Below are 25,891 nucleotides of genomic sequence, written 5' to 3'. Positions count from 1 at the left end.
CCAACACCCCTGCAAGGCCTTGCTGGGGGGCATTAACCCACACTGCACCCCGCTTGTCCTCCAGGGGATCTGGCAACAGGCTCCTGGGGTCCCAGCCCTCATTCCCCTGCAGACGGTGGAGTGGCTGACCGGACCCCGTATGAGAAGGAGCACGCTGAGCTTCTGTGTTCTGATGGAAGAGTCCGGTTGTCTTGCAGAATAGGAGCTGGGGACAAGGTGTGGTGGGGGGCGGGGCAGCCAAAATGGAGAAGGGCTGGGGGGGCCTCTGTCCTTTCTGTGCTCAGTGACTTCGCACCAGGCCAGAGCGGTGGGCCTCTGCCCCTCCCCAGCCTGGTCCTTCCCCCAGACTCTCTCTCTCGCTGCAGACACAGGCCACCTGTCCTGCTGGCTGCTCCCCCTGCACCCACTGTCACCAAGCCTTTCCACTCAAGACTCCCCTGCCTGGGACATCTCTCCCTGTATTAGCAAGTGAACGCCCACTCATCCTTCAGGCCAACTAGGGTCCTGAGGGAAGCCACTGGGGTCCTGAGGGAAGCCAACAACCCCCCAGCTGTCTTTTATAGCACTGGGCCCCTCCTTGGGGCCCCCTGGACAGCTGAACTTCTCCAGCTGTGAGCAGATGGATTAACCAGGCCCCTAGGACCAGGAGACGGAGCTCCGCCAGCCTGGGAGGGCTTCAGGGGAGGCCTCCCGGTGGTCGGAGGCAAACAGGCTGGCACACCTGCCTCCCAAGGGAACAGAAAGACGCCCAGGTCCTCAGCAGAGTGTGCCGGCCTGGTACTCGGCCGCGGACAGGATGGGGAGCCGGGGCCAGGGCTGCTCTCCTGGGGCTCCTGTTAAAAACAAACCTGAAAAATACCACAGACTAAAAAGTGCTGTGCACACAGAGATGCCACATTCCCCCATCAGCATGGCTCGAAACAAACAAACAGGAAACAACCGTGCTGGGAGGATGGGGAGAAACTGGCCCTCTGCAGCACCGGTGGGAACGTACCATGGAGCCACCGGGTAGAAAGCAGCCTGGCAGCTCCCAAAACATGAAGCAGAGAATGGCCCTGTCACCCAGCAATTCACTCTGGGGTACAAACCAAAAGAACTGGAAGCAGGTCTCAGAGGGAGATTTGTACCCCACGTCCACAGCAGCGCAGGGGTGGGAGCACCCCCAGTGTCCACCAACAGAGGACCGGATACACCAAACGGGGTCCCTCCACACAGTGGAATGTCACAGCCCTGAAAGGAAGGAGGTCCTGACACCCGCTACTACGTGGACGGACCCTGAGGACACTGCTCAGTGAAACGAGCCCGTCCCAGAAGGACAAACCCTGCAGGACCCCCATACAGGAGGTCCCCAGAGGAGTCAGATTCAGAGACAGGAAGTAGATGGGGGTCAAGGCTGGGGAGGGGACGGGTGGGGAGTGTTTAATGGGGACAGAGTGTCAGTTTGGGAAGACGAGAAAGTCCTGGAAATGATGGAGGGGGTGGCCGCACGACAGGGTGACTGCGCCTAAAGCCACTGAGCTGGCACCGAAACTTGGCTGAGATGGTCACTCTTATGAATATTTTCCCCCAGACAAGTGCAATGCAGGCCCTGAGAGGAGGAGGCTGGCGGAGGGGTGGTCTGAGAGGTGAGCAGGAGGTGGGTGGACAGGGCAGGGGCACAGCTATTCAGATGTCGCCAGGAACAGGCTCCCAGTGGGACGGGGCGGGGGAGGGGTGGCAAGGGAAGGGGCCGCGTGCGGGACCGGCCAGTGGGCCTGGACTCTGCCTCATTCTGCATGTCCAGCGAGCCTTCCACCCTTGTGTATGGCTCTCCCAGGGGCCTAGGGAGGGTTGAGAGGGCTTGGACTGGACCTGGAGGTGGAGCCAGGAGGAGGGGAGCACCCACACTGTGGCAGGGCAGGTAGCCTGTGGTGGCCATTTCCTCAGATGGGGAAGATGGGAGAATCCTTGGGGGGTTCAAGCCTGCTGTGGGACCCTCTGGGCAGAAATGACAAGTGGCAGCTGCTGCCCCAGACTCAAGGCCCTGGGAAGTCAGACCAGACGCGGCTGGGGGTCAAAGGCACGGGGATGGAGGCCCCGCTGTCCCCAGTGCCCCAAATCCAGTGGTCTGTCCCCTATTTTGTCTTAACCTTTAGGCATCTGATCACACAGCCGGCACACCCTCCTCCTCCAAACACCTTCCAGTGGCTTCCGGAGCCACACTGCGGTCCTGGGTCCCTGTCCTCAGTGCCCCTCCTCCTCTGCCCACCCCCGGGCCCTGCCTGAGACCCACAGTTCCTGCGGGCCACCAGCTGTGGGCCCAGGCAGTCCGAGGACTGACGGGGGACGCTCTGGCAGCTTAGACCCCAGACTCCGAGGAACGCCGTCCCCAGGCATCATTGCAGGGCTTGGGGTCTGCACGTGCAGGTGGCAGCTCACTTACCTGGAACCTCCGCCTGACGCCACAGAGAGACCTGGGCCCCACGGGATCAGATATGTGTTCGGATCAGGGTCTGCTCCCGGGAGGATAACCAAAGGCTTGGTGCCTTCGGGACTGAAACCATCCATTTTCCAGGGTGGTCACAGATGGCAGGGTGTGCACAGCGAATGGAGGCGGGGCTGCTAGCAGAGCCTCCACTCAGGGCGGGGCCAGGGCACCTCCCGTGGGGCTAGCCAGCTCCGTGCCATGATCCGCCCACAGCAGCCACTCACCCAGGGGGTGTCCTGGGGCTGAATGCTGCCCATGCCCCGTAAATCGGGGCCTCGCAAAGTGGGGGAGATGACGTGTTCACATCGCCCTCTTGGCCCCTGACCCCGCTGGACCTCATTCCCGTGTAACCATGGGCCACCCCTGCCACCAGGTGGGCCTGCACCCCGCAGGCCTCTCCAAGGGCAATTTCACCTTCTCGATCGGGGTCAGGAGGTTTGGGTGACAAGAACAAAAGCCAGGGCCGGCCAGGTGGCTCAGGCGGTTAGAGCTCCATGCTCCTAACTAACGCCAAAGGCTGCCAGTTCAATTCCCACACGGGCCAGTGGGCTCTCAACCACAAGGCTGCCGGTTCGACTCCTCGACTCCCGCAAGGGATGGTGGGCTGCGCCCCCTGCAACTAGCAACGGCAACTGGACCTGGAGCTGAGCTGCGCCCTCCACAACTAAGACTGAAAGGTCAACAACTTGAAGCTGAACGACACCCTCCACAACTAAGGTTGTAAGGACAACTTGACTTAGAAAAAGTCCTGGAAGTACACACTGTTCCCCAATAAAGTCCTGTTCCCCTTCCCTAATAAAATCTTCAAAAAAAAACAAACAAAAACCAAAAACAAAAGCCAAACGTCTTTCCTCGCCCTGGGAGGGCCCCTTGGTAGGCGGCTCCTCTCCATAGCTTCACCAGCACCTAGAGCCTCACACGGGCAGGGCCATCCCTCACCTTTGGGGTCCACATTGAACCCCACCCCTCTGGGAAGCGAGCACCCAGCATCCGTGCCCTTGATGAGCACGTGCCCTCCCAGGTCCTGCCTGCTCTCTGCTGGGGACGGCCCAGCTGGGCCCCTCGCCTGGGTCCACTGCAGGCCTGGCTTGACCCAGGAGAGGGGCGTGGAGGGGCTGTGCTGTCCTAGCCTGGCCCTGCTGGCCTTTGGGGATGGCGTAGGGCATGGTGGGTGGCGTCAAGGCCTGAAGGGCAGTCAGAGGAGTCCGAGGGACACCCAACATGGCTCCCATCCCCTTCCCCTGCCCTGGCTGTTCTGACTCCAAGAGCCAAGTCCTCCCCCATTTCCCAGGTCCGGCAAAGGGTCGGGGGCTGCTCTCTGCTTAGAGGCGTGGCACAGAGAAGGGAGGCCACAGGTCGCTGCTCTGCAAGCCCTGGACCCAGTGAGACCCTCCCACCCCCACGCAGAATCTGCAGGGCTCAGAATGGCAGAGAGGGGAAGCCATGGTCCCAGGCCACAGCCAGTCATGCATGAGGGTGGCCCTGAGCCAGCAGGAGGGCCAACTGAGTGAGCTCCTGTCACACACTCCACGTGCTCCTCAGGAGAGGGTTCTCCTGCTCATGACGTCACCTCCCAGCCCACTTCCCTGGCCTGCGTGTGGTCATGTGGTCACCGCCCCGTGGCCCATGGGCTCCCCCAGGGAAGGAAGCCAAGTGATGACGGAAGGGCAGCCTCTGCCCCTGGAGGCACCGACTGTCCCCTGGGTGGCGCTTAGGGCCTCTGGATGACTGGATCCAGCCCTGCCCTGGGGGCACCATGGGGTCCCCACAGACTATCGTCATCATTATCCGTTTTCTTTTGTACTGAAACACTCTGGGCAAGGACCTGGTAGCTTAGAATCAGGTGCCTGAATGAGGCGCTCAGGCCGGGGGAGGGGAGAGCAGGTCTCCAGGGGCACCAGGTGTGGCCTTAGCTCAGGCCTGGGCTTTGCGCTAATGGATGAGTCCCCATCCATCCCTGGTCCCACTGCAGCTGGAGCCCCAGCGTCACCAGGGAGCGCCCAGTCATGGCTGCTAGGGGCCAGAGCCAAACCCGCCAGGCATTTTCACGTGAGCAGAGCCAGTGCAGGGAACCAAGCCCCTACAAAGCCATTGGAAGGGCCAGGAGCAAGGCCAGGCTTTCAGAAACGCATCCCAGACCACCCAGAACATCCTGCAAAGGAGCTGGTGCCGCTGCAACTAGGGGTGGTGGGAGGAGGTTGGGGGACGGAAGAGGGCATCGCCAGGACGCAGCTTCCATTCCACAGGCGGCCGCAGGGCCAGGAAGCCAGTACCGCCTAGCACCTGCTGGATGCTGCCCAGGGCCACCACCCTGATGCTGAAGCAGGCTGACACTGCTCATGACCCTGGTCACCAGGAGGCCAGGGGTGTGTCCAGGGGAGCAGAGCCAATGAGGACTCGTGTCACCATGCACTCAGGACACACCCAGGGGAGGCAGCAGCCAGGTGAGGGCGTCACGGGCAAAGAGAGCAGGATGCTGGGGACTCAGGGCCTCCACCCCTGGGCGATGGAGGAGTCTGCCCTGCTCCCGTCACCCCATCTGCCCGCCCGCCCGCCCAGGGCTGCTCCTGGGGCAGGACACTCGTCTGGCTCACCAGGCTCGGCAGGTGTGTAGCAGGTGCAGACACAGACATGGCCGCTCCTCAACCATCACGAAGCTGCCCTTCACTCTCCACAGGGAGGGCGCTGGGCGTTTTACTCAGGCGGGAGGATCAGCAGGCAGCGGGTTTCCCGTTATTTCCACAGCGCACCTCACTGCCAGGACCCTGGGAGGGCACATTCACTGTTACGATGCTCATTCTCCTCGCAGGCCAGGGCAGGGACGCCCGTCCCTTTCAGTCCCTCCTAACCCCCTCGACGGGTCTGTCGTCGAGGCAGAAATCAGTGTCAGAGAGCCCAGGTCCCCAAAGAGCCCTAACTCCCGCGAGAGGTTGGCGCTGGGTCCCTCAGCTGCACTCCCTCCCCCCACAGGGGCCCAGTGACCTCAGTGTCCCGGGCACAGACCCCGCTGCAGAGGAGGTTGAGCCAGGACCCAGCATGGGAGACACAGCCAACACCTGTACTGCAGGGCAGGGCTGGGTCTGGGCCGGGGAGGGAGCCCAAGGCCCAACCGCCAGCCCCAGCTGTGCCTTCATCTGCAGCTGGAAGTTGCTGAAGGCTGCTCTGGGAGTGAAGACTTGCTCGCCTGGCCCCCAGACTCCTCCCAAAAAGCCCTTCTCCGGTTGCAGCCTCTGCTTCCGCTGGACCACCTTGCCTGGTTGGCCGGGTGCATCGCAGAGCTGACCTGCCAGGCGGGCCTAGTGCTCAGCACTCACTAAAGCCAGTGCATGGGCCCAGGCACTGCAGTCAGGTCCCACGTCCCAGGCTCTGCTGGCCCTGGGCTGGGCGGCCTGGGCCCAGGGGGTAGGGTGGGAGCTGGACGGGGGCACCTGTCTGCCCAGGTGGTCCATGCTCCCCACCCGTCCCAGCCTCAGCCTGGCCTGTAGGGCAGATGCACTGGCCAGAGAGTCAGCGCAGCCCCAGGGGGTCTGCTGTGCCCTGGGCCAGTGAAGGCCGGCCACAGGATCCAGGGGACATGACAGGAGACAGCGGGCTCCTGTCAGGCAGGTGTGGGTTCTTGGGTACTTGGGTTCCCGCCAGCGCTGCAGAGCCCATGGAGCTCTGTGCGTGAACCAGGGCAGCAGGCTAGCCTTCTGTATGCCTCCCTGTTTAAATTGGATCCTCCAATCTTCTCCCTTTTGTCCTAAATTTCCCTCTCACATGTTGCGCAGCTGTGAAGCAGCTGCTGCCTCCTGCTTCTGAGAAGGCTGAGGGTGGGGCAGCTGCACTGACCACCACTCCCCTGGCCGAGTCAGGTGGGCACAGCGGCATGAGGGCAGTCAGTGCCCTCTGCAGGACGCAGCTGAGAACTGGGCATGCACTCCTGGGAGGAGTCCGAACAGGGCTTGGGAAAGGCTTCAGCGGCAGCAGCTGGAGACACCCAGGTGAGACAAGTGGAAGAACTTCCGGGCCCAGGTCCTGAATGCTGGGGCCAATTTCCAGGATAAGTGACCAAAAGGCAAGCACCTATTCCTAGGGACAGTTGTGGCGGGAAACGCCCTGCCTGTGGGACCATCTCACGGGGCACTGAGTGACCACAGACACGGTCACTCAGAAAGTGAGCACGGAGGGCCTACTGAGTGCTTGGCCCCAGAGATAGGGACGTGCTATTGTCTGAATGTGTGTCCCCAAAATTCACATACTGAAGCCTAACCCCCAAGGTGGTGTTAGGAGGCGGGGCTTTGGGAGGTGACTAGGCCACGGAGGCGGGAGCCTTGTGAACGGGACCAGTGCCCCTTCCACCCTGTGAGGACACAGCAAGAAGACAGCCATCCATGAACCAGGAAGCAGGCCCTCGGCAAACACCCAAGCTGCCGGCGCCAGGATCTTGAACTTCCAGCCTCAAAGCTGTGAGCAGTAGATGTGTTATTCGTAAGCGCCCCAGGGTGTGGTGTCCTGTCACAGCAGCCAGGACAGATAGAGACAGGACAACCCCATTCACTCATTTGTTCATTCATTCATCCCACAACGGTGTGGGAGCACGCAGCCTCCAGAAGAGGATCTGCCGTCCTACTACTGGCTGACCCCACTGTACGTGTCCCGGAGGTCAAGACCAGGGAATGGGTTTGGGAGGGCCTGTGTGCCCTGGCCCAGGGCATGCAGCCTCAGGCCCTGGCTTCTATCACCTTCCCCTGAGAAGCAGGCCACTGAGAATTGCAGCCCACACCCCCTCTGCAGCCCCCGCCCACCCGGAAGGAGGTGGTGGCCTTGGGCTGCACTCCCAGAGCCCTCTCCCCTCCCATTCTGGGAAGAGCTGTGTCCAGCAGCTCTGTCCACTCTGGGCTGTGAGTCCAGCTGCCCCTCGATTTCCTCTCCCTTATCTCACAGGAAGAGCTAGGCGTGAACAGCAGACATCCACGCTGCACGGCAGCCGGGAACAATGTCCTTCTTCATGCGAATCTGCTCAGACACTGACCATCGGACCCAAACGCGGGCCAGGTGAACAAGGCTGTGCCCTAGCCGTTCGGCCTTCACAGCAGGCTGCTGTCTCGGCAGGAATGGGGGTGGGGGGTGATGGCTACCACGGACATGCCCGTTCCCCGAGGGCCTGAGCCCCTCCGTTCTCTTCAAGAGGCCCTAGAGGGAGCATTGAGTGCAGAGCGTGAGAGGCAAGGACCGTCCACCCTGCCCGGCCGGCTCCGGGTAAGCGGGCCAGGACTGGAATGTGAGGACAGTGGAAAACGGGCACGCATACGGCCTCGTACATGTGTGCACAGGCCCACCCACCCAGCTGCATGCGGGAGGGTGGGAGTCGACAGAACTGCGGCTGCTCAGAAGCGTCTCTCAGGCGCACCTGGTCAGGACACAGGTGGCTGCTGAGCCAGCTCGGGCTGGGCCATCGTGCTCATCAGGCCCTTTTATGCACAGAGGGAGCAGGGAAAACAGACGGTTATCGCAAGGCAGTCGGAAAAGCACACAAATAATTCATGTCACCGTTACGTCTGTCACAGTGTTGCTGTGAATAATGAATCCACACTTAAAACCCAGCTTTACATCATTGAAGGGCGGGCGGCAGGGCACACGGCTCGGCTGGACAGCCGGGTAGCAGCCCAGGCCCTGGGGGAGCTGGAGTGGAGGGGGGGCAGAGCCCCTGTCCCCAGGCCTCATGGAAGCAGGGGCGCCAGCTGGGTCCCGGGGCCAGAGTGGGGTCGGTGCAGTGAGCCAAGATGGAACACAGCAAGGGGAGAGGGCATGACGCCCAAGATGCCACTGGAAGGAGCTGGAAGTCCACGCTCTGTCACGCGGTCCGTTCTCTGGAGCATCAGGTGGTCAGAGTGGCATAAACATTCCTGCCAGTGGGGACACAGGGGGCGAGGGATGGGCAGCAACCAAGCCCCAGATTGCATGTGAGGGCTCCCCAGGACTGGTGCGACACCCCACACACACCTGGCCGTGCCTGGCCTGGGGCCCCGACCATCTATGTCCCCGTCTCCTGCTCTCCTGACCTGTGAGGGTCACTCCCTGCCTGCTTGAGGAGCTGCATCCACTGCAGGGAGGCTGACCTCTGGGGCCGCCCCCCAGGCTCCTGGGCTCCCAGGGGGTCACCTGTTCCACCCAGTCCAGAGCCCCATCCCCCAGGGCACAGGGGACACATCTCCTCCAAAGGCTCCTGGCCACTCACTGCTCCTCTGACCTTGACATGACATCACTGTCAGGCTGGACTGATTGATGTCTGATATTCACGTGGCATCTCGGGCAGGACTAATCATTAATATTCTAGAAAGAATGGAGCCCTGCTCCTCGCAGACGAACAGCCACCAACACAGCTGGCGGGAGAGTGGCTTGGGCATTTCAGACATGCACATCAGCCTGGGCTTCCGACTGAAGACCACAGAAGGGTGGGGGTACGACTGCCCCCTCGGGGGGGGCACCTGTCGTCCCCTCCTTCTCCCCCATCTTTCTGGGCTTTAGGCCTGCCCTTCCCCCCCCTTCTCTGGGTGTTTACCCCATGCCCTTGACCCCCTGTACTGGGGACGCTATCACCCCATCTCCCACGCACGCCTTTCACAGGACCCACTTCACAATGCACGGGCCCCTTCCTGCCCCAGCGTGCACCCTGCCGCCAGTCATTCGGGGCTACCCACTGCACTTAGGAGCAAACCAAACCCATGCTGGTCCCTTGGGGTTCCAGCTCGCGCCCTGCCCCCTCCGGCCCAGGCTGGACTCCACCCCTTTCAGCCTGAGCCTGCCTCAGGTCTGGGTGGCAGGTGACCAGGCTTAGTGGGCCAGCTGGGATGGAGGAACTCTTGCCTCCAACCTGGGCTCCTGGGACACTGTGTGCTGCCATCTCTTGGCTGAGGACGCACTTTCTTCCTGGGGCCCACAGTGCCGAGCTCACCCACAACCCTCCTGTGGGGCCTCTCCTGCAGCAGGCCACAAATGCCACTGCATGGGGCCGCCTGGTGGCAACAGCCCTGTCCCCAGCATGTTTGTGCCCCCTCCCCCAGGCACAGTGCGGGCCACACACCGAGAGCCACAGCAACCCTGCCAGAGGCCCCGGGTGACACAGCTGCCAGCGTGCCTGGGCACACTGCCCGGCTGGGGCTGGGGGCGGGGTAAGGCCAGAAGCTGCTGAATCAGCACGCCCGTATGTCCCTGTATGTCCCTGTCCCCTGCCCGGCAAGGATGCTGGTAAGGCGGGTGCTCTTCAGGGAGGCCAGCCAGCCTGGGGAGGGGGGACTGGAAAGTGGCTCCCACATGGAGCCTGGTGCAGTGGCAGCTGGTCTCCCTGGGCTCGAGGGGCAGGGCCTTCCTGGAGGGGCTGAGGCAGCACAGGGGGGCCCTTTGCAAACACACCAATAAGGGAGAGCCCGCCAGAGACGCTACTGCAGAGAGAGCGAGCACATGCCCTCCCAGAAAGTGCTGAATCAGCACCAGTGCCTGCCATCCGCTCCCTCCCTCCTCCAATCACAGGCTGGAAGTGACAGGGACCTCTCAAGGTCAGGGAATATCAATACCCGCTGGGAGCCCCACTGGGCCACCCTCTTGGGTGGGGGCTGTGTCCCTCCCCCTGGCTCTCTAGCTGGCTGCCACCAGCCAGGACAGGGAAGTGGGGGGGGACACAGGGGGCTGCCAGCAGCAGCTGCAGGGACAACGGGCATCTCCAAGGCCACCTCGGTCACCCCTGCCCAGGCCAGGATGGCCCCTAGACTTTCTCAAAGAAGCCTCTTGTTTCTATAAATGCCCAAAGCACCCCAGGCGCCCTCCTCTTGCCCAGGCATCGCCCTCCCCCGATGTGACCACCTTCCCTGCCTGGCTGCCGCTCCTGTGCCCTTGGCAGGCTGCCTACTGTGTTCATCCTGCAGAGTTGGGTCCAGGCCTGCCCACCCTCCTCCACCCTCCAGGTTGAAGATGGGGCTTGGGCACCCAGCTCGACCCCCAAATCCACAACAGCCCACTGCCACTACTGCCAGTCAGGTACTGTCCCCACCAGGCGACACCTTCTGGCACTCTCCTAAGTGTGTTCAGCTGGCCTTCCTTTCCCGGTGTGCACCGGGCAGCAGGTGAGTGGCCTCCCCCCTCCGAGGTCACTGGAGTCTGTCTGAGCTGCCAGGTCTCCTGCATCACTTCCTTACCTTGAAGGAAGGCAGCCAGGCTTACCGGTCCAGGTCATTTGGAGCTTGACGGGGAGCAGCGGAGGAAGGGCAGGGCTGTGAGGAATACACCTGTCTGGGAAACCCGCCCCCACCCCTTGCAGTTGCTGGGATGACTAAGACTCAGGAGTCGGGGCTCCTCCCACAGCCCCTGGAAGCCCCCAGAAGCTTCGCTCATGTAGGTCAGTCCCTGTTTCTCAGCGATGTGGAGCCTGTGACGAACAAGTAAATGTGCCCTACATGACGTTTCAGCAGAATGCCCACAGCCGGAGAAGCCGCCCTCGCGTGTCCCCTCCTGGGACCATACTGCTGCTGGGGTTCCCAGGCTGTGGCGCCCTGATGGCCCAGAACCCTCTCTGGGTGGCGCCTGAACTGGGAACAAGCGCACGGTCTGGGGGAACGAGGCACAGTCCCTGCCTTCCTTCCATCGCCCGGCAGCTCCACCCATCGTCCTTGAAAATGGGAAAGAGGACGGCTGGTTAATTCAGCCAAGAGGATGGGACCAACTGGGGGCACAGTTATAACCCAGCCTGCGAGGTCCCGTCCAGTAAGGTGACCTTGAGCCACGTGTGGCCAAGTCTGATCAGACTTCAGCTGCTCAGCCCCAGTTCCTTGAGGGACAGGGGACGCACGGACAGTGTGTCCCCTGTGAGGAAGTCCTGTTGGACAGTGTGGGCCTGGAGAAACAGAGGAATTCACTCCCACTGCTGAAAACAAGGCAACACTGGGGGCATGCCCAGGGAAGGCCCTGGGGTGGTAAGAGACCAACCTGGGTCAGTGATGGCAGGGCCATGGCCACCACTCACTCAGAGGGAAGCAAGTGTGGTCGAGTGTGCTCTCTGGGGGTTCACTCCTGCACCCGCACCTGGGCCCCTGGCAGCACCAAGAGCGTCGGTCAGGCCTTGTGAAACCAACTCCGCCTCCTCTGCTGTTCTCTTGGGGGCCAAGGCTTTTGTGAAGAATTTCACCAACTCTGCCATCAAAAGGTAAACCCCAAAACAAGTTTTCTTCTGAAACGTCTAAGTTCAAAATTCCAGAAACAGCAGATGTACGGCTCAGGCAGGGCCCCTTTTCCCCAGACACTTTCCAGCCATCGGGGCTGCCTCGAGGACACCACCCTCCCTCATCACCAGGGTGTGTCCCCGTACAGAAGCCACGGCAACCTTCTCGAAATAGATCCTAAGCAATCTCATGTCTCTCATTTTTCAAACTGCTCTTTGGCTGAAAAGAACTGTGACTTTGCTTTTCTGCCTCTTTTCCTGTGCCCATGTCATCCCTACCGGTGAGCGCCCGGCCCGCTAGAGGTCCGGCCCACACCTGTTCCACCCTCCTCAACCTACGGCGCCCCATCTCATTTAAGGACTCCACGAGCTCTTCTGTCGGCTAAATTCAGCCCTCACGGACCCCGTCAGGCCCCCCCAACCCCCGCAGCACGCTGCCCTCCCCGCCCCATCCGTGGGGAGGCTCCCACCCTGGAGCCCCGGCCTTGAGGTCAAGGCAGGCCTCACTACAGCCCATCACACTTACCCTTCCCCAGCACTGCAGACAACTGCTTTAAAATGCATCCAATTTTACTTGTTTTTGGTTGTTCACATCCTTAAAAAAAGGAATACACTTTCTGAGCTTTAGGCAGTCACTCCATTGACATGTTAAAAAAATAAGTGTAATGCAGTGGCTCATGTCACAAAGATTGAACAGGCACTCCAGACCCCGAGCAGGTTGCTGAGCTGTCGACGCCCAGCACTGCCACGCCGACATTTGAGGTGGCACCTCCAGACCCCTCTGGCCATCCCGAGGGTGTGGACGTGCGCCCACCCCAGCAAGAGACTTCAGAGGAGCTCAGCAACGACAGTTAATTAACACAAACAAAGCTTTTAGGAAAGAAACACCACGATTTTAGTGCAAGAGATTCTCCGCAGCGCGACAAGTAGGGCCTCGCAGGTCAGCCCCTCGCCTAGCGCCCAGCGCCTCGGGCAGACTTCGCTCGGCCCTGTCTTCAAGGAGCCCTTCCCACTGCCCTCAGGGAGACAGTCGCCACAGAGCTGGCTATCAATTAAAGAGCACGGTTTACAGCCGAGTATTTTTTGCTTTCTCTGCCTGATTGGCAGACACCTGTCCTGATAGTACCCCCAGGGCCACCGCCCATGCCCGGGGGTGTGGGGACAACTTGGGGTGAAGCAGTGGCAGTCTGTCACCCTCAATACAGAGCCCTATGTCTGGTCCCTGCTCTCTGCCTGCTGTCCCAGCATAATTATTCAGGGCGCCCTCTCACTTGCCAACAAGGCCCAGTGGCCACTAAGCCACATGGCCACCCTGTCCCCCCGATGGAGAAGACCAGAGCGAGGGGTCTGGGCAAGACGCTGGCCCTCTGGAATGCGCCCTTCTGTGGCTGAAAGCCCCCCCCAGACAACCGCCCTGCTCTTTCCTGGCCACCAGCCCCTGCCTGCATTCATCTTTGCTCTGCATGCCCTGGCGGCTCGAACGGCGCCGAGGCAGGACCAAGGGGAAGCCGAGCCCCTCGCTGGCAGAGCCAGCCCTGGCCCACACCTTCCACCCTAACAGGTGCTTTTAAACACAGGGTCGGACCGTATTTCATGGTGCACACTCAGAGACCTTGGTGCACCTCCCAAGACCTGTGACATCTGTCCCCAGATACAGAAGCCTCAATTCTGGGCGTTCCCCCAAAAGAAGACAGACCAAAGCACCCCCTGGAAGCCAGAAAGAAATGGAGTTGCCTCCTGAAACCCACATTTGAAGAGGCTTGACATTCTCCACAGACCTGCCCAGGATGAAGACGGGTCTGCCCTGGGCCAGGTCGTAATCCCTGCCGGACTGCGCCTCTGCGAACCAAGGCGATCCCAAAGAGTGACCTGGGACTCCAGACCCCCACAGCTCAGGGGGACAGGCAGAGGGTGTCAGACGGCCCCCAGTGAACAGCTCTGTGGCAGTGCGGTGCCTCAGCTAGTGGCGCCCAACGCTTCCCTAAGGTGGGGGCAGGGCCGGGGAGTGCAGCCAGGACCCCCTCCAGATCTGCTCCTGGGCAGCACAGCCCTCCCTGAGGCCTCCCACACCACTGGTGGTGCCAGTGTCCTGGAGAAAGCACAGGGCCGCAGAGGCTCTCCAAGCGCACACGCACGGATGGACCCCCACAGCACAGCCTGGAAGAGTGCCAGCTGGACCACAGGGAGGCAGCCTAGGGGACACTGCCGAAATGAGCTTACAGGAGGGCCAGAGAAAAACAATCAGCAGGAGGAAGGGCCAGTGTCCCCTTTACAGGAGTCTCAGCCTGTTCCTCTCCCGGGCCAGAGGCTGGGGTGGGGCTGCGTCTGCAGCCCCTGTCTGCAGGATGGAGCGGGAAGGACACGGGCCCTGACCTACCCGGCCCACAGAAGCACCCGGCAGCAGGCATCGACCCCATGGGCCACAGTAAACAAGCCCCGGCTGGCGCCGAGGTGCTCGGCCCTCACATGTCCACGAAGACCATGAAGCACCAGCCCAGGCCCCCGACCAGCAGCATGGTCACGTGGATGCCATAGACCAGCAGCTCGTTCAGGAGGCGGAAGTCCACGCGACGGCGGCCCAGCAGCAGCAGCAGCGCCGACAGCTTGAGCTGGAAGCGCAGCAGGACGCGCACGCCCAGGTACTGCAGGCAGAAGAGGGCTGCCAGCGCGCCCCACAGCGCGGCGGTGAACAGGCTGCAGCTGAAGTAGAGCAGGAAGCGGATGAAGCCGTACAGCCAGCGCGCCCGCACGTACACGTCAAAGTTGTTGTACTTGGTGCGCGCCAGGCGCGAGGCGCGCGCCGGCCCACAGGCCGCGTGCAGGCAGGTGGTGTGCGGGCCGTGGAAGGAGCGCACCCGCCGCGGGATGGGCATGACGGGCATTGGAGCCTGGGCGGCGGCGCTAGCTCGCAGCGGAGGCGGCGTCCAGGCGGCGGTCAGCGGAGGCGTCATGGGCACCTAGGCCGGGGAGCTCGCAGCTGAGCCCCGGGGGAGGCGTAGGCCTGCGGGAGGGCAACAAGCAGAGGGGCCACGTCAAGCTGAGGACAACTGGTGCACTGTCCCCACCAGGGGCATCAGCTAGCCCTGGAACACAGGATCTGCCGCAAACGCTAATGAGGACACTCCAAAGGGACCCCCAATCACGTGAAAACCCAACGTGCCAATTCCAGCAGTGACGCTGGCACGAAGGGCCCGGATGGTGGCTGACAGCCCCCGCGGAGGCAGTCGATGCTGGAACCGAGGAGGGCCCTTCCATAGGCTTGGCACCAGGCCGCTTCACTAGACCCACCCTCTGGCTTTTCTCTGGGCGCCCGGTACTGCCCGGATTTCGGAGGCCACTCTATCCAGGGTGAATAAAAGTCCCTCGGTGACGTCCCTCACAGTAGGCCCCGGAGGAAGGAGAGGGCACTGACATAGCAGTTCACTTCAGCCACTTGACACCCACGTGCTGGGGACCAGACAACACTGCAAAACGGAGATGCCCAAGGCGCTGTGATCTGGGATCTGGAGGGAGGCAGGCTGGCTGCCTGGCAGGATGGATGACAGCTGACGGCTGTGTGTCATGGCAGGGCACAGGGCCCCACAGATGGGCTGCAGGAGGGGAGAAATAGCAAGCGGGGCTAGTTTTACCCGGGAACTGCCATTTATAGCTCGCCTGAATAATCTGTGGATGGAAGCAGAGAACTAGAAGCACAGAACGTGTGAACTCAAAGCAGCCAGGTTGGTCCCAGGCCACCAGGAGACACTGCCAGGGGCGGCTGCCTCCGTCAGATGGGCTTCAGCCTGCAGCCCTGCAGAGGGGGTTTCTGCAAGCTCCCTGTCCAGCCGCTGGTCAGAGCCAATGGCCGCCCAAGTGCTGCCTGCACCAGAGACGGACGGGTGGGGAGGCCAGGCCCCACTTCTCCCCTGGCCCACAGGCCCAGCCCTTCCCGCAGGGTTTGGCCAGAACCTGGCCGCAAAGCAGCCGTCCGCTCTCTGAGCTGCTCCATCCAGGCTTTACCTGGGGCTCAGCCCGCCACCTCCAGGAATGGCATTCAGACAGTCGTGCCATCGTCCGGAGGGTCACTCAACAGGCGTCCCTCACTCCCTTCACGCTGCGGGGATGCGGCCATTCTCCGACCACCACCTGGCCCGCGGGCAAGGCAGCTCCTGGTCCCCGAAGACGTCCACGCCACGGGCTGGGTGATGGGGGTCAGGAAGCCAAGGCCGAGGCGCGTGGCCCTAAAGGAGCAGCTCCATCCCACCGCCACCGCCCATCCCCGGCCCCAGGCTCCTTCCCGCCGGGACCGGGGACGTTCAGCCGTGCAGGCGGCACCGAATCTCGGATCAACGAGCCCCAGGCACGAGGTGGGCTCTGCTCGCTCACCTCTGGAGGAGCCGGCGAACGCGGGGGAAGAACTGACCCGCCGGGGCCCCCGGGAGCCGCCCGCGCCCGGCTCGTTGCCCTGGAGACGCCCGAGACACCCCTGCCCGCCCGCTCACCGGGTGCCCTCTCCGCGCCGGCGTCCCGGCCCGCAGGCCCCCGTGTCCCTCGGGGCTCCAGGAGCAGGGCGGCCGCATGGTGCCGACGGCGCGGCGGCTACGGGGCCCGGTGCCTCACGCGTCCCCAGCCGCCCCTAAGGGCCAGGGGCTCCCGCGCCCGGCGGCCGGCGGCGTTTGGCCCAGCGTGGGAGCCGTAGCGCCGTCCCTCTGCGGCCACCGTACGAGTTGCCTCACTCCCTCCGTCCGTTCCGACACCGAGAGCGCCTCCCTTCCCCCAGTGTGCGGCCGACTCGCAACGCCCGGAACTAGACGCTTGCTCAGGGCGTGCGTGCGTGCGTGCGCGTGTGCGAGGCGCGCGCCCCGTGACGTTCCCACGGACGCCACCGCCCCGCGTACGCCGCCGGCGTCTCGGCCTGTCCTGCGCAGGCTCAGACAGTGGGTCCGCGCGTGCGGTCCCCTGGCCGCTGCCCGTCGGAGGCGGTTGGCCGTGCGCAGGCGCGGGGCCGCGTGAGCCCAGGTGGGGAGGGTGCTGTTCGTCCTGTACCCGACGAGGGACTGTCCTGGGTCCCGGACCCGCCCAGGCCCTACTAGTCTCTGCGACCATGTGGGGAGCCTGGGCGGGCTGCGTGATACCCACGGGCTCGGGGGTTGCCCTTTCCCAGGAGAAGACGGATGCGGACGTTTTTATTTATAAGTCCACTTACTAAATATGTATTTAAAAGACATTTATTCAGCGTCATGATCAGACTATTACATTTAGCAATCAGCAGCATGTGTGCAAAAAGGACCTGCATGAAAACCCTCTGTTGGAGTGCTTTACACTACACAAAACAGAAACTAAAACAACCTGGTACACAATTAGGCACCAATACAGTCCGTGCACATGAGTATTGTCTAAAACGTGGCTTCTTGGGAGCAGCGAGGCGCTGCCACCGCTGTGCGGGGCTCAGTTCACAAATCTGCTGTAAGCTGTGGCTTCCCTGTCGCTTCTCTGGCTCTCGTCTCCTGCTAAGATTTGTTTCCTGGCAGTAATTAAAACCTGCCACTGCCATAGCCACTGCTGCTGCTGCTGCTGGAACCGCCATAGCCATCTTGGTTTTGTGGTTTGGCAAAATAGTGGCCTCCACCACCACTGGGGCCAGAGCCTCTGCCTCCAAAGACTCCTCCTTCCATGGGTCCAAAAGGTGAAGATTGATTGTCACAACTGCCCAAATCACGGTAGCCCCCAACACCTCCAAAACTGCTTCCATCGTTAACCAAATTCACAATAGCCATTCCCACTGCCACCACCACACGGGCCACCAAGGCCACCTGGACCACTTGAGTTCCCTCCATGACCAAAGTTGTCATTCCCATCAAAACCAGCACCTTGACCGCCACTAAATTTTCTGGAACCACTTGGACCTCTGTCTGGATGAAGCACTAGCCGTCTCTTGCTTAGATAGGGCTTTCCTTACTTCACAGTTTTGGCCGTTCACACTGGTCATTCTGAATGACAGCCCTGTCGACAGAGTCACGGTCATCAGACCTTACAAAAGCAAAGCCTCTCTCCTTGCCACAGCCCCGGTCGGTCATGATTTCAGTCACTCAGTTTTCCCACACTGTTCACAACCATCTTTTAGGCGATGTTCTCCAGTGTCTTCTTCGACACCAACAGCAGTCTTTTTCTCCGCGAGGTGGATACACCAGGTCTTTGAGAGTCTTCTCTCGAGCCGGCCCTCTCCGGCCCCACAGCTCTGCTGTCCACCTGTGCGGCCTTCATGGCTGCCCCCAGCCCTCCACAGAATGGCTCCTCACATCACACTCTTACCGGCTGTTGCAGGGCTAGAACCTCTGATGGAGAGCTTCCGCAGCTCTTGGGAGACTCTGACCTTGACGTGATGACCCTGGGAGGGGAGGCTTCAAGGATCTTACTCCGTGGTGTCCCCTGGAAGAAAGGCCCATGCAGATGTGTTTAAATAGTTTACTCCCACCCTGGTGTCAGCAATGGGAGACACTTCTCCTGCTTGGGTGTAGCTGGTAAGTTCCATCCACCTAAATTCCATCAAGTTCAGAGATTCTGCAAGTTCCACACACGTGGAAGCACAGTCTGTCCCCCCAGGGGAGGGGGTAGGGGAGTTCTGGTCTTAGTCTCTGTTTTCTTTCCTGGACGCCCTACCTGAGTCCATCTCCTCAGAGGTCCTTCACAGGAACGACCGGGCGTCGCCCTGTTGGGCTGACCGCCAGGGCTGCAGCGCTTTACCTACAGGAGCCAAGTGCTTGTCAAGGACGCCTAACCCCAACCCGCCCACACCCACTCCCTGTTGTGTGGAAAAGGGCCAATATCGGTGGCACGTGTGGTCCTGACCCGTGGGCGTCTGCCCTGTGGTGAGGATGGTCTTGCAGGGTCAGGATGGAGAGGAGAGGAAGGGACGAAAAGCCTGAGGCCCAGAGAGTTTGGAAAAGTGTCCAGAGCTGCTGTGAAGCAGCAGCAGGAGAGGAGGGAGAGAAGGGGAGTATTTTAAAAGGTTTTCTTCAAAGGCGTCGTCTCTGCGGGCTGGTCTCTGCTCTGACCCTCTGCTCTGTGCTCTGACCCACCCACCCGCCGTGGTGCTTTCGCTTTCCAGCCCCTGGACCAGTGCCGTCCCGTTGGGACGCCCCTCCCAGGCACCCACCTCAGCTCTGTGAGGAAGCCCCGTCGTTCTAGTCCACGGCTTGCCCTTTCATACTTGCTTTTACTGCCCCTCCTCCACCTGCCAATCTCCTACTCACCCTTCAGGACCCTGAGTAAATATCCCCTTCTCTGGGAATCCGCCTCCAGCCGGGTGGCACGCCTTCCCTGGTACCCACTACCCCCGACAGGGGGCATTCTAACTATTCTCTACCCCCGAAGCTGCAAAGATTCTTTTATTTCATTTATGGACCCTTCTCTCCCACCAGCTCACTTTTCTTACCACAGTAAGATGTATTTCTACCTTGCAACCCAGTCCACACGTCCCATGTTTTAAAAATTCCAGAAGCTTCACAGAACAGTCCCACACACTCTGGATATGTTCTGTTGCTTCGTTTTGCAGAAGCACTAGATGACACTGACCAGGTCAGGAGCTCTGAGGACGGGGCTATGTCCTCAGGGCCAGCTCCGTGGCAGGGCCTCAGAGGCCCACACACACGCTGTTTGGTTACAGGCTTGCCCTGGTGTGGGGGTCCCCATCTCCTCCCCGGTATCCCCTTCCCCAGCTCAGCCCCAGGCCTCGCTGCTGGCAGTGGCCTGGCGCCACCTGCTGGGATAGTGTATGCAGTGCCACAGGTTTCAAGGCAGAGCTGGAAATGGGGGCACCCCAGGGCTAAACCCCCTGCTCCTGGTTGTCTGTGGCTGCTTTCAAGCTATGGCCGAGCTGAGTACTGACAGAGATCCAAGGGCCCGCAACCTCAGAAACCTCTACTCTGGCCTTTCTGAAAAGTTGGTTGACCCAGCTGGAAAAGGGCATTTATCCCCACTGTGTCTGGTGCCGGGTTTGGGACCGTTGTAGGGGTGCCCCATCCCTCCACTTGCTGGCCCAGAGGCACAGTCCCCATTACGGCTCTGTAGTCACCTGCCATTGGGAGAGTTCCTCCCCTCGGCTTTGGGCTGCCTCAGGGACCAGGACCTGAGGACCACGGATGCCTCGCGAGTTCCGGGCCGGGCCAGAGGCAGCACAGAACCCCTCGGTCTCCTGGACAGTCCCTGGCAGCACCCAGCCGCTGAGATGCTGGGCCTAAGGGGGGTACTGAGTAGCACATGGCGACCATGTGGGACTCAGTGGGGCCTGATGAGCACGTGGGTGGTCACGTGGTCGGCATGAAGGGGGCACATGCAGGAGGCGATGTGGGGCCACATGGGGCAATGGGAGCCATGTTGGGGGCACGTTGATGTCATGTGGAGGGGCCATGGTGGGGGACTCCAGTGCGGAGCCCAGCTGAAGCCAGCCTTTGGGTGTTCCATGCAGGCATCAGACCTGTGAGAGAAGGAGCCTCCGGTGATTGTGGCCCCGGCCCCATGTCACACACCACCAACTTGAGTCTTCCCAGCTGAGCCCCCTGACGGCACAGAACAGAGAAGCATCGTCTGCACCCTGGCTGGGTCCCTGCCCCATGGACTGTGTGAGCAAAATAAACTGATTGCTGTATTCCAGGAAATTGGGGTGGTCTGTTCCATGACCAAATGGTTTGAGCAGAACAATGTATCACCTCAGCTTCTTGGAACAACGCACTGGCCAGGTCTGGCTCTGGCCTCACCCCTTTCTAGCTGGGGCAATAGCCTTCCATTCTCCTGGCCGGCTTGAGCCTTTGAGGTGTTTGGGGAGAGGGAGGTGGCCTCCCATCCCACCCCCACCTGTTCCTCCCCTTCTTGCTCTCCCCCCCACCCCCCCGCCCCTGGCTTGCCCCATCCTTCCAAGTCCAAGGCTGGCTAGAGCTGGTCACGCACTCTCACCAAGGTTGTGCTGGGCTGGGAGGCTTCTCGCTGCCCGCCCCCATCCCACCCCTCTGGAGCTCCTGGGGACAGTCAGCTCCTGCTCCCCTGCTGTCTCCCTGGTCCTGGCACAGCAGGGCCCAGAGCTACTGGCTTGGTGGGTTGGTTGATTGAAGTGCCTGACTTGTGCTGGACATTCCAAATGGGAGGCCCAGGCTTTGGGGAGCAGCAGGCCTCAGTCTGGCATCGCCTGGTGACATCATGACATTTAACCCATCCAGGTTCAGTCCAGGCCCCAAACACGCAGCCTGTGCACCGTGCAGGATACAGGGCGCTGGGGAATCGGACCCACGTCTAGGGGCTTTGTGAGTGACGCTGGGGACTGCCCAGGGCTGCTAGATTATAGTCTATAGATCACAGGTTTGCCCTCATTTCAGAAGTGTGCCCTCACCTGCCCCCAAGCTCCAAGAGGCAGCTCTGAAGACAGGTGAACGACTTCATCTTCCTAAGGGACAGCGCATGGACCCCAGCCTCTCACGGTGGTGAGGAGGAGGCCACAGCCCAGCTTCTCGGTGGCTCTGACCTTCTCTGGGGCAGCAGCCCCTTGGTCGTTTAATGGCTGTGCCCTCCTAAAACCCAGACCCAGGCAGTGAAGGGGGTGCGAGAGGCTTGCATCCAAGGTTAGCGCTCACCCAGGTTTGGCCCCTTCCAGCCGCCCACGTGCCCCGGCTGTATTTTCCTCCTGCACTAATTTCGCTAAAGACACAACTCACCCTCCTGTTGATTGAGCAGCACTGCACTGACAGGAGGCAAGATCTGTTTTATCACCACCCAGAGCGTGGGCGACCTGTCTGGTCCCAGGAGCACTGCCAGGAGGATGTATTTTACAGCACACTCAGAAGACAAACATAAGCATTTATATGTCACTTGTTGCAATATAAATGCTAACTTGTACTTCTTTCAAAACTTTTAATGAATTGCATACATTCCAGAAGATTTATAGGGCCAACGCAATGGCTCAAAATGTTACTTTTTACATATTTGTCACTTTGGCAACAGCACCCAAAAAAAAAAAAAATACCAAGGGAAAAAAAACCAACCTGGAAGATATTGCATTCAGAAATAAATCATAAATAGATGCATCTTAAAAGAGGTTTATTTTGGTCGTTAATGGTTGATGGCCCCCCAGAGCAGAATTTAAAGTTAAATTATGCAAAATCAAAAACCAACCTTATAATACTTAATCAAACATGCATAAAACTGTCAGGCCCAAATAAATCCTCTCAATTAACTTCCTTCAGATTGTGATTGCATTTGCTAATTTAATCAGCCCCGGAATAATCTGCAGGCCCGAAATGATGAATGGCTGCGAGCCGAATACCACCAGCAAGTGCGCGCAGGACCGGAGGGGAGGAGGTCCCTACAGGGGGACCCGTGCATTTATGCTTCCTATCTGCCTGAGGCCGCACACCAGGTTTCACTCAGTGCCTGCTCCAGTCCAACGGGACCGCCCAGACCCCAGCAGAGCACAGATGGCCTGAGACTCGCACTAGGATTTGTGCTTTAAGAAGGGAACCGAAGCTTTGTGGGGTATTTTGTTTCTTTTTGTAAAATTTGGTGAATGTACTTCAACCAGAACCAAATCTGCTTATTGTGTAATTCTAGCCTACAAGAAAGGCAAAGCACGGAGACAGAGAGACAGAGACAGAGAGACAGGAGGCTCGTGTGCAGCTCGTTGGAGCTGACCATGGGTGGGCTGGATCACTCTTTGGTTTAGTCTGAGCTCCTCACTGCTACCCGGGTCTTAGGACCCCACCTTGGGGCCGTGACCGCACCCCCAAGGCCCCTCTGTACCTCCTTTTCCCCATTTTGGCAGAGGGTCTCTATTAAGCCACCAGCACACATTCTGTATCCCCCACTTCCCAGGTGCCCGCAGGACCTCCCAGGAGGACAGGCCAGCTCAGCCCTGGAACCCTGGACAGCAGTGTAGTGGCCGGCGTTTCTTGGCACCTGCTCTCTGGCAGGCGAATTGCTTTGTTTTATTTAGTTGTCCATACAGGCATGATGTTGCACACCTGGTTTGCATTCTGCTTCTTCCTCCCTTGACTTCATACAATGAACAGTTCCCACGCCAGTGAACACGCTTCACGTATCTGGCATGTAAGGGCCACGTGCATCCCATATCCAGTGCCCTGTCACTTACCTGCCCTGCCCTGTCTGCCTGGACATGTGTGTTGGCCCCAGCTTTTGTTCTATAAATAATGCTGTGTGCACGCACACTTCATGTCCCTCCAGATGGATGGCCGACGCGGGCTCTTTTTAAGGCTCCTGATACCGGCTATGGCAAGCCCCGCCCCCTGCTGGCCAGCTACAGCCAACAACTGAGGGGCAAGGTTCTGGGCTGGGGTCTCCCCGCCTGAGGTTCTGCCATCGCCACCCTCACGGGCTTTTCCTGGGACACACAGCCCCTGAGAACCAGCCAAGGAAATCATGCTCCTGTCATTTCCAAAACAAGCCACAAAGAATCCCTAACCCTTGGGAAAAGAGAGCCTCCCTGTCACCACCAGCGAGGGGCGGGCTCCATGGATACCTACCAACGTTCCCTGTGGTGTGACACTCATTCTGGGGCCTCAGGGATGTGTCTGGAAGGAAAGGCCCAAGGCTGCCTGAGCAGAATATGAGTTCCCCACTTGGAACAAGCAAAAAATCACCCTCAAGGAACCGCTCAAAGTGGCCTCCCTAACTCGTTCTTGTCTCTACACTGCTCTTCCCCTCAGGGAAATCAAGACCAAGTGCTCTTGGGACAGGACAAAAGTCAGATGTCCAAGGGCATTAACATCCACGTGGGGTTGACGTTAGGGCAGGCGACGTCCTCCCGTCACTCCCACCCATGTCCTTGGGCCGCGGGAGGCCCGCTGCCGGCTCCTGGGAGCGCCAAGGGTCGGCAGGCCCAGGGCTCACGAGATGGGTGGCCCCAGGGCTCTTCCGCACACACTTTGCGAGTCGTGCAGGGCAGGGTGTTCCGCGGGGCTCCCTTTCGCGTCTGGGTCTGGAGCGAGGCCGCCCCCAGTCCGCCCCCGCCCCTCCCGGGAGTGGATCTGACGTGTGGGAGACCCCGCGGCTCGCAGGCCAGCGTCCTGCCGCAGGTTCTCCGGAGGAAAGGGAATAATCGCAGCCCTCGGAGCCTGCCCACCCCATAGACCGAAGACCAGGTGGATCGCAGGCCCACCGCCAATTTACATGCGCCGGAGAAAGAAAAATACAGCCAAACACCGCCCCTGCCCTGGCAGAGCACAGGTGCCGTCAGCCCCGACAGGTGCGCCTCGCACAGGAGCAGGTGCGCGTCTCAGCGCCTGCGCAGTGCCGCAGGAGTGCTCCCTGACGCCTACCGCCGCCACTGCCGTGGGTGACGGCACCGCAGGACAGGAAGACCCCTCTGCGGGCAGGGGTGGCGCCGACACCCATGCTCCACGCGGGGACTGACGAGGATCTCGCGCAGCGCCCGGGTTCCGCCGCCTCCGCTCGGCCTGGCTGTGCGCGCGGCGGCCGGCAGGGGGCGCCCCCGAGCCGGATGCGCGCTCGGGCCTCCGCCGCCTATAGCGTGGGGTCCGCCCCGCCCCGGACTCCGCGCGTAGCTCCAGCCTCCGTCACCCGGGGCGAGGGGTCGGCAGCGCCTCCCCGAGACGGCGCGGACGCTGGGCAGCTCAGGACCCTGGGGCACCCCAGCTTCCCTCCCTCCGCGGGGGCCCCTGGCAGGTCGCTCCCTCTCTCTATTCCTCAGTTTCCTCCTGGGGTCAGCTAAGTGTGACCTGGCACAGGGAATCAGCACATTTCGGGGTAGAGGTGCGGCGCTGCGGGTCGGGGTGCAGCTGATCTGGGATCCCATGAGTCCTTGGAGCACCTTGGGTGTCCCCTTTTCAGGGGTGAACAGAGCGCTGAGTCCAGAAGGGACGTGCACCTTCTTACATGCGGATGCCTGGGGCAGAGAGGAGGGGTAACACAGATATGGGGGGCGTGGGCCACTCCGAGGGGAGGGCTGTGCATCCTGAGCAACCCACTCCCTGAGTCTCGGGCCGGAGTCTCCACCGCCTGACCAGGGTCTGCAGGATCTCACCAGGCAGTCCCCATCCCTGGAGGCCCATGTCCTTCTCTGCCCCCACACCCCCGGTGGGCTCGGACACCCTGGCGGGGCGGTCAGCGGGGGCCTCGAGCCGCGCTCAGTCCGCCAGTGCTAGTGGGCGGCCTTTCCCTTTTCCTCCCGGCTCCTGGGGCGCTGGTGAGCGCGCCGCGGAAGTGAGGGTGGTCATAGTGGGGATGGGGTGGCAGGACTGCCTCTGCAACCGCCTCTCCCAGCACTAAGACGTGCCCCTCTAGCGGCCTGCAGGGGGCACCCGCTTCCTTCCTCCTCAAACAAGGTTGTCATCAGGTGAGGCGTGGGGGGCTGCAAGCTGCAGCTTGTGTGTGCTCAGAAAGTGAGCATAAGGTTCATCCTTCAATCAACAGCAGAGACAGAGATAGAGAGAGACACAAACAGACAGGGAGACAGAGGGAAAGAGGTGGGAGACCCCACTTTGCAGGTAAGAAGATGGAGGTTGAATGAGAAGCCTACCTGTGGACAGGGCGAGGACGGGTAAGGCTGGCACCGGACACCCACTGAGGAAACAGGGCGAGGTCAGGGGCCCAGAAGCATGTTCATGGAGTCTCCCAGCCCAGGGTGGGGGCGCATGGGGGAGATGGGCATTAAATGACCTCCTGTTAAGGGAGGTGAGTGTGGCTGGCCACTCAGGCTGCTGGGTGCTGAAGGAGCCCTCCGCCTGGCTGCCGGCAGTGCTGCTGAGAAAGGCAGTGGTCCTGAGGACCAGCTGCCAGCCTTCCAGGGATGCCCCCTACTCCATCCTGAGCGGCTGCCTGGCCGCTGGCACTGCTGCCGGAGGGTCTTCCTGCAGGTGGTCAGGGCCGCTGGAGTCTTGCAGCCCTGTTGAGCGGCTCAGGCCATCCCCTCCCCAGGGGATTTTTGGGCACAACCTGGGTCTGTCCACCCCCCAGGCAGCCCCAATCCTGCCCACTGTGCCCTGACTGTCCCACTTAGCTCCTTGGGTTTGAGACAAATACCTGTTGAGTGAATGAGTCTTCCTGGCACAAGGGGGGCTCGCTCGCAGACCTGCGATGCCCGGGAAAGACAGTTCCATTAGGTCTGGGTGGGGGCACCACTCAGTGAGTTCAGAAAGGCCTCTTATAGGAGATGGTCTGATAAAAGCCTTTAAGTAATAATGGCAGAAGGGTTGTGCCCCTGAGGGTTTCACTTCACACCCACACACACA

The 25,891-nt window shown here is 60.9% G+C and overlaps 1 protein-coding gene across 5 annotated transcripts; it reads right to left on the bottom strand.

Moving 5' to 3' along the window:
* Positions 1–12,212: 12,212 nt before the first annotated feature.
* Positions 12,213–16,413, bottom strand: TMEM250 (transmembrane protein 250). 5 transcript variants are annotated; one of them, XM_033123930.1, is made up of 3 exons: positions 16,142–16,413; positions 15,073–15,250; positions 12,213–14,661 (listed from the first exon to the last, which is right to left on the bottom strand). In XM_033123930.1, exon 3 carries the CDS (start codon positions 14,609–14,611, stop codon positions 14,123–14,125), a length of 489 nt encoding a protein of 162 aa, XP_032979821.1. In that variant the 5' UTR covers positions 14,612–14,661; positions 15,073–15,250; positions 16,142–16,413; the 3' UTR covers positions 12,213–14,122. The 5 variants fall into 5 exon arrangements, with proteins under 5 accessions (XP_032979821.1, XP_032979819.1, XP_032979822.1 ...); XM_033123928.1 differs by lacking the exon at positions 15,073–15,250 and having other exon boundaries at positions 16,142–16,411; XM_033123931.1 differs by lacking the exon at positions 15,073–15,250 and having other exon boundaries at positions 16,026–16,150.
* Positions 16,414–25,891: the final 9,478 nt, after the last annotated feature.

This window comes from Rhinolophus ferrumequinum, chromosome 12 (assembly GCF_004115265.2).
Source record: "Rhinolophus ferrumequinum isolate MPI-CBG mRhiFer1 chromosome 12, mRhiFer1_v1.p, whole genome shotgun sequence".
In the NCBI taxonomy this organism is placed as follows: Eukaryota; Metazoa; Chordata; class Mammalia; order Chiroptera; family Rhinolophidae; genus Rhinolophus; species Rhinolophus ferrumequinum.
Note: the sequence above shows the minus strand (reverse complement) of the source record. Positions and strands in the feature narration are given on the sequence as shown.